A 12,667-nucleotide genomic window follows, 5' to 3' on the forward strand; every position below is an offset into this window, starting at 1 on the left:
AAAAACCTCAGGAGTTGGATCGGTATTGCTTTGAAATACAGTATTATTCTAGTATATAATGTGGGAACTCTAAAGCACAGGAAAAGAAAATTTAACATTAATGCATCTCATTTTGTAGACTATTCGCCAGAGTTTTAGAAAACGTGTTTTTTTTCCCCCCTCATTCTGTTTTTATTTCACGTACTTCCCTAGCTGATAGAAAGGCAGCCCATTCAGTTTGCATAAGTCAGTACTTCTAATTCTGATTTCATTTCCTTCTTGGCTGTGGTCCTTCTCTGGAAAGTAGAAAACATTTTTGTGTGATTATACTGACAGAGGTAACCAGATAAGAAGTTCAGATGAAAGCCTCTCATTGCTAGTTTTAATGTTTAAAATATCTGTTAAACCAACGTGTTCTGTATTAAATTGTAGTCAACTAACGTCAGTATTTGCAGAAATACAGCGTGAACACATGTATTAACATGAAAAATTCATGAAATTTCATGGTAGCCTGCGGTTTAAATTGGAGAACTCTTTGCATCACTTACCACCAGATTTGTAAATGGTCTTTGCACTTCGTAAAGCAGCAAGGGGCGGAAGGCCCTTCAGAAAGGAATTCCTGTGTGGGGAGAGCCAAAGCCTAGGGAAGCAGTCTGCCCTGGACCTGCACAAGTTGCTCCCCAGCAAAGCAAAGGAGTACAAATCGGGGTGGTTTGAAGCAGTGATTAAGTCTGTTAAATTTGCCTTAAAGTAATAATATTGTAAAGAAAATTGTCCAGTGCAGCACTTAAAATTATTAATTTTGTAAGAAGCTGAAATTTAAAACCCTTGCTCTCCCATTGTATGACTTACCAGCAGTGTCTTTGATAAGTAACAGGGATTTTCTTTGCTTGATTAACCTTGTCATGCAGGTGTGGTTTTTATAAGATGCAAATGAACTTGTTTGGCTTCTGGTGTATAGAAAACACTTCCAGTTCACAGGGTATAACTTACTTGAAGATAATCTTGTATTTTCAGTATCTGCAGAAAAAAAAAAAATCCATCAGGGATATGGCAAGTTCTATTCTAGTTGCAAGGAATAACAAAGGATTATGAGTGTTCGTGGCAGGTAGACCAGGTAAGAAGGTTCTGTCATCAGTAGTTCCTAAACTGTTGATTATTTCTCATCTGGAAAAGAAAACCCTTTCTTTCTCCAGCACCACCTACCTCACTTACTCCTCGTTGTCTGTACTTAGTATGTGAATCGCGGTTACAATTAAAATTAAACGAACACGTGATGTCTCTGATTCCGGACGTTAGCTTGGAGGAGCTAGAACCGGCGTTCCTGCCTGGAGCCCAGAGACGTCGGCAGGATCCTGGCCCTGCCAGCAGTTCTGTCTGGTGCCTGTAGCAGAACTGAGGTCCAGCTGCAAATCCTGCAAAAGAAATGTGAAATCTTTATTGTAATGTGGGCTTGTGTGAGTCCTCTGTGCTCTAGCTGGGAAGGTACTGCAGATTAGAAATAGGACAACTGCATCGTAAGTAGTAGTGCTTCTCTGAGGGTTTTTTTTCCTGTGTCCACGTGTTAATTCAAATTTGCTTGTACTTCCTATGCAGATAGTTAATCAGAAATAGTTAGATTTAGATCAGAATTTTTAGCGTGTCGCTTAGAATTGAAAACTATTTGATCAAAAGATTGTTAATACTGTGAGTTTAAAAGTATAGACTCTCTTATTTTTATAGGGATTTGTTTTAAATTCTACATCTTCCTTCTCTGTTATCCTAGTAGTGCATGTAATTGTGTTTTTATATTTTGGATTTTTTTTCCCCTCATTCTGAAGTATTTCAGCTGCTATGTCAGGTTTATGACCTGTAATGTTTGTTAATATTGAATCACTGCTGCAAAAACCTGATGCGTCTGAGAAGCTTCATGATGAAGCATGGTGTTTTTACTTCAGATCTCACCTATCCTGCATGTTAGATATATTCTCAGATGTAGTGCAGTCGCAGAGCAGACACTATGGAACCTCACCAGGGACCCCGTTTCAGCAGGACATATTTGAGCAGAAACAGTTTGCAGAACTTCATACACTTAAACTCCTGCCAAGGCAAACTCTTAGCCACTTGAGTTAGTTATAAATACCCAGTGGCAGTGGTTGGAAGTAGCCCACAGTGTGTTTTATATTCTGAGCTGAATGTGAATGTCTTTGTGGTTACATAGAGTAGTAAATAATTGAGTTTGATTAGGGAGAGGGACCTCATTATCCCCCCACCTGTGCCCAGCTGGTAGGGGAGGGTCGAAATGAAGCCATTAGCTGTCTCTCTTACTGGCATCTCAAAGAGCTCAAATACATCTGTGTCTTATTTTCTTTTCTGGCACAATCAGTCGAGCAAGCTAAGCAGGCATGACCGAATTTGGCAAGTTCCAAGGACTCTGGCAAAGTTACACAAGGAGAAGACGGAGGGCAGCCATTCTGGCTTCTAACTGCCCATTAGTCTAGCGAGTTATGTTTTTGGAAAATGTCTGTTGTGGGAAGGAGTGCTTTGTCCAATGTCAAACACGGCATTCTCAAACAGTCCTCTTTGATGTCGAATATGATTTGTCGGAAGGAGTCAAACAAAGCACTGCATTCATGGAAATGCAGACTCCTTGAGATGATGAAGTAATACCTGAAAGACTTTGAATGAAGGTAGCTTAAAATAAATCCGTACTATCGTTTAGGGGTTTTTCCTTGGAAATTTTATTATCACAACTTGACATACAATATCTAATGGTGTTTCTAGGAGTTGTAACTCAGCTGCCAGTTGGCACATAGATGAAATTTGGCATACAGTTCCTCTCCTCTGTAGCACCTTTTTCTGTTTTAATATTATGTTTAAATTGCTTTGACTATTATATATATATATTTCAAAGCGACACCTCTGTTATACCTGGTAGATTAAGGTTTGAAGCATTTTAAAAATACCAGGCTTTCATAGTACATTTACAAATTCAATTCAAAGCTTTGAAATGTGTATTTTACTTAGGTTACAGAAACACTCCGCAGAAAGCCTCTTACCAGTTTTCACATGGGTGTAGGTAATCAGCAAAATATATATTAGAATACTCATAAAATGCAAACTTAAGAAAGTTAATGTAGGTTCGAAGTGAAGAAGGTGGGCCCCCAGGACAGCAAACAGGGAGGGGTAGGATCCCCAAGGAAGGAGTCAGAGCAGGAAGCTGATGTGTTACCTGTAGTAGTGTCAAAATGCAGACAGTTAAGCCCAAAAGCACACAGTATTATTTAAGGCTAACATTAGATCCACCAAATCAAGGTCATTTAGGCTCAGAATTAAAAGTATGGCTGGCAGCCATTCTGGTTCATATCACCGTGCACTTTATCCTAAAAATCGCCCAGCTCAGGTTAAGCACATTGTGTCAACGGGGACTTTTACTCTTAACTTTGACTCTGTGCTGCTCAAGTGGAAATCATTATTAGTCATTCCCTGACACTTTCGGCCGTGCCAGTCATTCTCTGCTGTGAGCTTTAAATGCTATAAATGTCGCTTCAGAAAAAAAAAAAAAAAAAGAAAAAAAAAAGATCCGAAGGACAGCTTTTAGAGAAGTTGTTTCTCATTCAGAACAGAAGCCTTTCATCTTCTGAGAGGTATTTCTTTATTTTTTTCACACAAGTCGAGCCCATGGAGAGGCCACTGCCAGTTTCCGTGCCGCTCCAGCCACCTCCCCCTGGCAGCACCCGGCACCAGCCCGCTGCGGCTCTCGCTTCTTCTCTTGTTTTCTTTTTCTTCTTCTGAACCTTGCCACCCTGGCTCCAGCACTCAGGCTGTAAAAGAAGATGGAAAGCCAAGTTACCGCAGAATGATCACTATCATTAACATTCACGGGTGGTTCACTTATCATTCCTGACTGCACAGACATGGCAGCCGTTATGAAACGTCCACAGGTGTAGCACGATGATACATATTACATTGTGCCACAATGGATTTATGTATTCTGTAACAAAAGAAAAGTGTAATGAAAAAATACAGAAGGTAATCCTTTATTCCTCCACAGCACAATTTATCAGTAATGCCTGTGGATGATAAGTGCCAGGGATTTCCTTTGCTTGATTTAACCTTGTCACCCAGGTATGTTTTTGCAAAATGACAGAAAATATAAGCTAAGGAATTTCTTTGGCTTCTAATTTGTAAGCAGCAGTTTTAATTGGTAGAATGACATCTGCTTGTCTGTCCTGTTTCCTAGTGTGTTGACTTAGGATAAAGGTACGGCACGTTAGCAGAGTAAGCTAACACATACGTAATTTATACTCATAATTAGGAAATGCTGGAGTTAGGCTGGGTGAGGACAGTTCATGTGCGCCATCAGTACAGAGCATGACCGAGAAGCTGGCCAGGCAGGGTGGGCGCGCGTCTCCTCCGGAGGAGCCTCCCTGTGCTGTCGGCCCGTGAGGACGCCTCGCTGCCGGCGGGTGATGCTCCAGGTGCCGCAGAGCAGGGGTGTCTCCAGGGCTCCCCACCTGCCCCGGCGCGGCGGCACAGACCCCCAGCGCGGCCTCGGAGCTCGCCAAGCACCGCAGGGCGTTAAGCGAGGTGGCACGGGTAGAGGAAACAATGCTGCCTGCTTATTGAACTGCAGCGAAGGAAGGGAGGGATAGTGCGTCTGAACTCTGACCGGCATTTCAAGCGCTTCTGGCTGCTTTCCAGAGCAAATATCCAAAAGTTTACAAATGTGGGGTGCGCTTTACATTTCATTGCTCTTGCCAAAGTTTCACTTACTGGATAGCACACTAAATATAGTAAAACACAGAGGTTTTTCTTATTTTGCTTTGATCAGTAAAATAAACTTTTAAAGATTGTTCTGGGATGAGATCCAGCTTCTGAGGCAAAGAATGGCTGGGGCTCAGGCATGATTTAGTAATAGAGTGTCAGGAAAATCAGGCTGACAGTTCTCAGGCCAGCTGCTCAATAGAAAGAATCGACCGAGTCAGGATGGGCTGAAACATGAGCAGGACCGACAACAGCATGTGCTCTTTAACAGCTCAAGTGTCAGGAACTGAAAGACAATTTTCCATTTTCAGGAGGTTCCAGATACGTCTTGGTTTTAGCAAACCCGAATTAGGTCAGCGGTGCTCCACGGCCGCGATTCGCCTTGCGCACAGCCGGAAGCGGGGCTGGTCCGCAGCACCCAGCTCTGTTTGGGAGAAAACACATGGCAGAAACACCTCATGCTGAAAAAAATAAAAGAAAAATTAGAACTCTAGTTGTTTTGGCCTTAGAATATTTTGGAAGGCTTTTTTTTTTTTTTTCCCCTGCAGTATTTTGATTTATTGTCCTGTATTTTGGTTGCAGTTCTCTGGAAACCTTTTGGTACTGCAGCGTGTTGTATACATTACCTGAAGGCGCCAGATGCCTTTGAATCTGTGCGCTGCCGCTTGGTTCCAGTTTTTCCTCAAACATCATGTCATTTGCATACAAGGGAAAAGGTAGTTTCTTTGGTTTCTTTTTTTTTTTTTTTTTTTAAGTATAGTACATTTCTATGAAAGATTTTCATTTTAAACAGTCCATTAAATTTAGCTCAGGGGGTCGATTCAGATTAGAGCTCTGCTGAGGTTGGGTGGCCAGGTGGATGCCCAGGAAGCTGGTGAGGTGATCAGAAGGCGTCGGACGTGCCACAACACTCGTGCACGCTGCAGTTCTCTGTAGCAGTTGAAGGAAATATTTGCTTATCAGTTAAGAGAGCTTAGGAAGGTCTCTGCTTTTACTATGTGGTGGTAGTCAAAACCCCTAAATCTTTGGGCTGTAGGGCTGATGTCTCTCAATTGCAGAAATCCACGGTACTCTCATGTGGCAGCGTGCTCAGTTCCGACCGGTCCGTATAAAAAACATGACAGAAGTAGAGGGGAAGAAGTAGATACGTGAAAAGGTTAGGAATGTTTGTTTGAATATGAGTAAGATAGAGTAATAAATTTTGAATGGTCCAGAGAACATAAATTTGGGGCTTTTAGGCAGTTTCATTTTGCCAGGAACAAAGAGAATTGAGAATGAACCTTAAATGAGAGGGGCTTGGGACGGAGGAGGAGGCCGCTGTGCAGCGCTGCCCCGCGGAGCTCCCTGCCGTGGCGGGCCGGGCACGGAGCCGGGGGAGGCTGAGACGAGCCCCATCGCGTGTGGCTCCGTGGGGCAGGCGTTTGGGCGCTGGTACTGCGCCAACGAAGCAGGCACACGCGGAGGGGTCGAGCTCGTGCTCGGGGAAGAGGCCTCCCCGTGCAGAGGCTCCTCCGTAGCTGCTCTGTTGTGGACTTCTCGGCCATCCTGAGCTGAAGCAGCCAGCTCTGTACTGTGAGCAAGATACAAGGCGACAGCGTGTTTGTGGCTCTGGTATTTATCAGAAGAGTACAAACAAGTGGCCTGGTGGCTAGCGTGCGCACGGGGCCCAGGTTCGCTGGGCGCGGTGCGTGCGCTGCAGCCAGCGGCCGGGACGAGGTGTTAATGCAAGCTGCTGCCTGTCCATCTAGGCTCTGTCGCGCTGTGCACTAGGGATGCCACATCTGAAGTGGTCTGAGCTTAAACTCGTGTTCCCAGCGTTTGTGGCTTAAAGTGACATTTAATATGGTCTTGATTTTAATGATGCAATTGTGTTGCTTGGATTGCTTTTGACTGCCAGTTGCTTTTAAAATATTCCAGCTGTGATATTCATACAGAGCTCCACTCTCTGATTAAAATTCTCAGTTGCCAGATAAAAAGCTCCTCCTCCTGTCTAAATAGCTTTGCAAAACAGTTTTTTTTTTCATGCAGTGCAAATCTTTCCCTGTGGGTGCCTTGCAGCTCTCAAATTTCTGTGCTAACTGTCTGCAGTGACATCTACTGACATGAGCAGAGATTGACTGCGAGGTCTAAGGGGCAAAATTTACTGATATATTAATCCAGCAGCTCTTCTATTATATTGTCATCTTCTCTGCTTCGCCAGTGATGCCACGTTCAGTATTTGGCAGTTGGTATCTTCCGTAACTACCTCACGCTGTTTCCCACGTTTCCTCCAAGTGTGGAATTCTCCTGTGCCCACAGCCAGGACAAGTGCCTTGCTGGCCTAAACCTTTCCAGGAGGTTTTGTGCCACAATGGTCACAAAAATATGTCCAAAAATATATTAAAACGATGCTATAATTTAATATTGCTGAAAAGTTGCTGTTACTTCTTTGAGTGTTTTCCTTCTACTTCTCCTTAATGATTTGCTACATCTGCCATTGGGACACGTATGAAAATGACATTGCAAACTGTTCCTCTTGTAAGCACTGTGAAACACCTAGCAGATACTTAATAATGAGTACTTGAGGAGCATTGTACGTACACTTGCTCATTTTTCTTTTTTAATGATGAATGCAAATTGATCAAAAATAAAGATAAATTAGGAAAGTCCTTGCACAGCTTGAATCTCAATACATTTTCTCCTTTTTTGTCTTTGCCTTTCTAAAGGAGTTTGCCGAGTTCCTCCTTTTAACTACCCGTAGAGCACAACTTTGTTCAATGCTGTGCCTGAAAAGTATTTTGCTTGAAACAAACAAAAAAGTTGTGGTGAGCTGCCCGATGATGATGATTTTGTAAAAATGCATGTGCATCTGTCTTGCAGAAATGCTGCTCATGGATTCTCACTTATTCAGGTGGACAGTATGAAGGTCACCATGAAGGATATCTTGCAAAAGGCCTTAAAGAGAAGGAAGGGATCACAGAGAGGCTCAGGTGGGTTATTTATTGTATTTTTTAGAGGAGAGGGTGTTTTTCCATGAGGATATTTTATATCGCTTTTTAGCTGTTGTGAAAGATGCACGCTTTTTTCAGTGGGTGTTGTGATGCAGTCTGCATCTGCACTCTGAAGCAGTTCTGTGCACAGGTTTGTATTCTAGATACTGGCAAAAGGCAGACCGTAGAGAAACTGCGTGATGTTTGCTGCAAAGCAGTATATCCATTACTGCAAATATTTCTTTATGATAACAAAGCCATTTGCATTCAAGTCCAGCCAGCAGTAGCATGAGATGACGGGTAGAAGTACAGTAAGGCCAGTCCTTGATAGAATTTGACTTTTAGGTTATGTAAGAAAATGATGCCTAATATGGCTTTAAATAATTTAAAGGATTAGTTGTTACTTTTCGAGAAAAATAAAAATTTACTCTCCGCGGTGTTGTCAAGGTAGTACTGTAATAGTTAAGTCATATTAAAATTTTAAAAAAGAAAATTTGCAGAACTTGCATTTATATTTTACAGCAAAACCGTTCCAGGGTATAAATGCACATTCACATATATATTAGTACATATATTTCAGAAGTATAAGGCTGAGAGATCTTTCCAGCAACAAGAAATAATTACTGTGAGAAATTGCACTGAGCCTTGTCACACAACAAAGGAACTTTAATATAAACCTATCTATATACGAGGTAAAGATAAGGATCTTGTCTTTGTAAATGAATGAAGCCTCCTTATATACCCTTAGTTTTAACTATGTGAAAAGAAAATAAACCCTTTTCTGTTTAGAAGTAGTAGTTCAGTGCAGTTTTTAAACGAGTGTATAATCTGTCATGGATTTAATTAGCTATCTTCAGATGAAAGCTGAAGTTTTAATAAAAGTTAGAAGAGATAACGCAGTGAAGGACACGGATGAGCTGTCTCAAGGCCATATTCCAAGGGAACGATAAGAGCTGTAAAAAATGGCAGAGGAGAGCAATTGAATGAAGCAATGAAAATCTGATTCTCGTAAAAAAAAAAAAAAAAAGTGCACGCGAGATGCTGGTAGGGGTGTTGTAGATGAGACCCGCTCGCGTCTGCGAGCAATTTGGCGGCTGGCCAGAAGTCATTGTTCACCCTCGGCTGTGGCGGCTCAGTCCAGATGTGCCAACTGCACGTTTCGGCTTTTGCCAGCTGACTGCGCCGTTTGATAACCAGCTCTCTGGATGCCCATCACTGGCCGCAGAGATAGAATTAAATGATGATGATCTTCCCACAAGTTGGGAGAGGAAACAATGCATATAAATCTTGATTTCATCTCAGCGTGAGAAGTCTTTATCCATCATCACTCATAATGAACAAGTCGTTAGCTGCGATGAATGGTGTTCTGTTTTTTTCAAACACCTCTTTTGTTCACTTTTTGGGTGACTTTTATTTATTTCCTGGGGTCAGATTTCTCTTCCCAGAAGGGAGATGTCTAGAGGATTCACTTAGCTCAGTCTTTAAACTACTTTCCTCCTTCATGTAACAGATGTTATTCCTTGTCCATTTGAAATTTGCTTTTGCTTTTATTTTGTTACTTTTGTTCAGTAGTTTAGAAAAGGAATGGAACTGTCATTTATTTCTTCAGCTAATGTATTAATTTCTATTTTCTTGGCACTTATGCTCAGAAGCCTGTGTAGTAACAGGGTATAGAAGCATATACATTTCTTCTTTCTTTTTTCATCTCTTTTTTTTTTTTTTTGATTATGTAGGAAATCATTTAAATTTTCTTACAAATTATACATGTGACTTCTCACCTCTTCGATACATGACCGGCATCCTTGTTGGATTTAAGTCTCAGTAAAAGTAACAACTAAAAACCTTTTGATCGCTTCCATGTATGTTTACTTTTGAACATGTAATCTGATTTGTTGCAATAAGCCGTGTTGCTTGCAGATTTCACTTTAAGCTTGTGTGTAGATACATCCAGAATTAGGACCAGCAGTTGTGGACTTCATGAGTTGGAGTCACTGTTAGAAGAGCGATCACTCTCGGGAAAGGTTTTTGCTTGAATACCCATACTAGTGAATGTCATAAAACAAATTCTGTTCTTAAAATGTTGGTGAGCACTCGTAGTGCATTGTTCGCGTTGTCATGTAATACTGTCACGTGGTGATGGGACTTCTCAGACTAGGCATTTATATATTAAATCGGTAAATCATAAATTAAAACTTTTTATTAAAATTATCTTCCCTTATCCACAACTTCCCTTATTCCCAGTTACTTCTCTTATCCAACACTGCAATTCATCAGTCAGCAGACATTTATTTATTTATGGTCTTCCCTGTCATTTTTTAAAACAGCAGAAATTGCAGCTGTCTGCACAGAGGGATCCTCTTGCTTGCACTGCCCTCTGGATCTGAAACAAGCCTTTTACCATTCCCTTCTGATGCTCTTAGCAGAACGGGATAAAAATGCTGCCTAGATTAAAGGACAGTTAAACCTCAGGATGCCACTACAGTGGGCATGGGTTGACTGAAGCAGGCGTAGAAAAAGATTTTGTCATCATTCTTCGTAGAACACCACATTCTTCATTTTTGGAGTGAATATGCCTCTTACTTGCATTGAGAGATACACAGATAGATGGAATCTAAGATCAGACTATTAGCAGAGTAAGGTCCTGTGCCTTTGTCGTTTAAGTCATTATTAAGCAGTGGATTAGGATGTCAGAGTTCTGAATAAAAGATGACATAATTTAGGAAAAGTATTTCTGCTCATTCTGCAACACTTTCTTCTGAGTTGACTGTTCTGGATTTTAGAAACTGCTAACCAAAAGGAGATGTAGCGTGTTTACTTAAAGCATTTGTAATAGTTTAATAAAACTGGAATGCATATGAAGTTTGCTGCATTTTCAGTGTGCCTATAGATCAGTCTTCACAGGACAAATGAATTACGTTTATAGCTTTGTTAGTTTCAAGTACTTGTAAAAGGAATTGCTCTCTGACCTATTTTCACTACTGACTTCTGTGACATTTTTCAAACTTGTCCTATGTTTATAAGAAAATGCAAACCTTGGTTGGCTGTTCTGGGTAAGAAAGAAACTGAAGAATTGCTGTTGTCTAGTTGGGAAGAGGACGTTCTGCTATGAGAAGATTTAAGATACTAGACTAGTTTTATACAGCTGTTTTACTCAGCTAGTAGCCTGCAGTTTACAAGTAGGCTTTTTAACAAGCGATTGAAGTACAAGTTCCTGAAAATCCCCAAGCCCGAGCCACCTCTTTAAGTTGATGACGACCCGAGCTTCTCAATTTCTGACTTTTGTTTAAAAATGCCTTTACTGTACTTGTAGCTACCAGCCCTTGCTCCCTTCTGGAGCATGAGACTGCTAATGACAGGGAAAGTTCCTTGACGAACGGCAGCGCAGAGCCCAGGTTTCTGCATGTTTCCTTTCAGTATGTGCACTGGCATTCACGTAGCTGCAGTGTGGACTACATCAGTAAAAATAATATCAATGTGTTTATTTCAGAGTTCCATTTGTTGAAAAGACCAAAGCTGAATAAGACTTTTGACTGCAATCTAACTCGAAGCCAAAGATAATTTGTTGCAGGAAGATACAGGTCAATAGATGGAGACAGAAGTGGGCTACGACCTTTCTCTTATAGAGAGTACAATGAAAGAAATGGAAAAAGCATTCTAATTGTGTCTAGCTCTATTTAGATATTATGTTAGATAAAGTTACTGCAAACAATTCAAAGTGTTTTATGTTCTTTGCAGTTGCCCTTTCTTTGTGTCAAAAAACTGCACTGAAGATATGAAAGGTATGAATAATTTTTAAATAATAAATTTTGAGTAAATCAGCCATAAATGCAGGTGTTAAAATAACCTGTGTGTTACAGCTGAGAGAACCAGACCCCTTAAGTCCTTCCATAGAGGACATGGTTGTTACTGGAGCAGTGTTTTGGGAGCTTCATGACCTGTCCCACAACAGATAGCAGCAGGGGGTTCATGGGAGTACTGTATCATTTCTTGCCACACGCCCAAATAACAAACTGGAAGAATTATATGTGAATGGTGGCAAGTTAGGGAAAAGTCTGTAACAAACAGTCAGTGCTACGTGCTGGAGAAGATAAATCTGCAGAGGAAGTTGTTGAGGCAGATGTTCAATTAGTTGGAGTCAGGCTGGATAAACCGGGATAGGAACTGGATGCAGATATGCTGGTTTGCCTGCCTTTCAGTGGGCTGGTTTCATTGTCTTTAAAACTAACTATTCTTTTTGCTTAGGAAAGAAGCAGCAAAAACAGCCATATAAGCTCTCTCTTATTGTAATGGATTCCCTTGTGTTCACTCATAAAATAGAAAATGTAATTGATGTTTTCCTATGGTAATGAAAAATAACTAAGTAGAATACTTTATCATCAGTTTGTTTAACCTATTGCATGCTCAGCAGCACATATTGCAAATGCATATTTTACATGAGAGCTGAAAATAAAACACTCCTGGTCATGGAATGAGCTCCCAGAGGATCCACCTCTGGGATCTCTCTTTGAATTGTTTGCAGTAACTTTATCTAACATAATATCTAAATATCTAACATAATAGCTAAATAGAGCTAGACACAATTAGAATGCTTTTTCCATTTCTTTCTTTGTACTTTGTATAAAAAAAAGGTTGTAGCCCACTTCTGCCTCCATCTATTGACCTGTGTCTTCCTGCAACAAATCCAGCGATGGACCACCTTGAGGGAGGCTCAGTAGAATCTTTGATGCAAGACAGCTTTCTCAAAATAGGCAGAATGGGAGAGGAGGAGAATAAGGTTTGGATGATACCCTAACCACGGTGCTCCAAGGCAGTGAGGAGGGAAGAGCTGAAAGCTCCATTCGGTTCTACAGGTACCTTGTTGGGCATGCCTCATTGACCTGGGCAGCGCTGAGATGCTGTGATAATGGCTCTGTAGAGTACGCTAATATGCACAGATGATGTAAGGATTGCTTTGTATAATCCTGATATGTCTG

The 12,667-nt window shown here is 41.2% G+C and overlaps 1 protein-coding gene across 3 annotated transcripts in view; it reads left to right on the forward strand.

Annotated features, from left to right (window-relative positions):
* MAPKAP1 (MAPK associated protein 1) overlaps positions 1-12,667 on the forward strand; it is a 105,780-nt gene that overhangs the window by 53,341 nt on the left and 39,772 nt on the right. For all 3 annotated transcript variants that reach the window (XM_066980920.1, XM_013188797.3, XM_013188798.3), the window contains exon 7: positions 7,585-7,694. In XM_066980920.1, coding sequence (XP_066837021.1) covers positions 7,585-7,694 — 110 coding nt within the window. The remainder of the gene's footprint in view (positions 1-7,584; positions 7,695-12,667) is intronic.

This window comes from Anser cygnoides, chromosome 20 (genome assembly GCF_040182565.1).
Source record: "Anser cygnoides isolate HZ-2024a breed goose chromosome 20, Taihu_goose_T2T_genome, whole genome shotgun sequence".
In the NCBI taxonomy this organism is placed as follows: domain Eukaryota; kingdom Metazoa; phylum Chordata; class Aves; order Anseriformes; family Anatidae; genus Anser; species Anser cygnoides.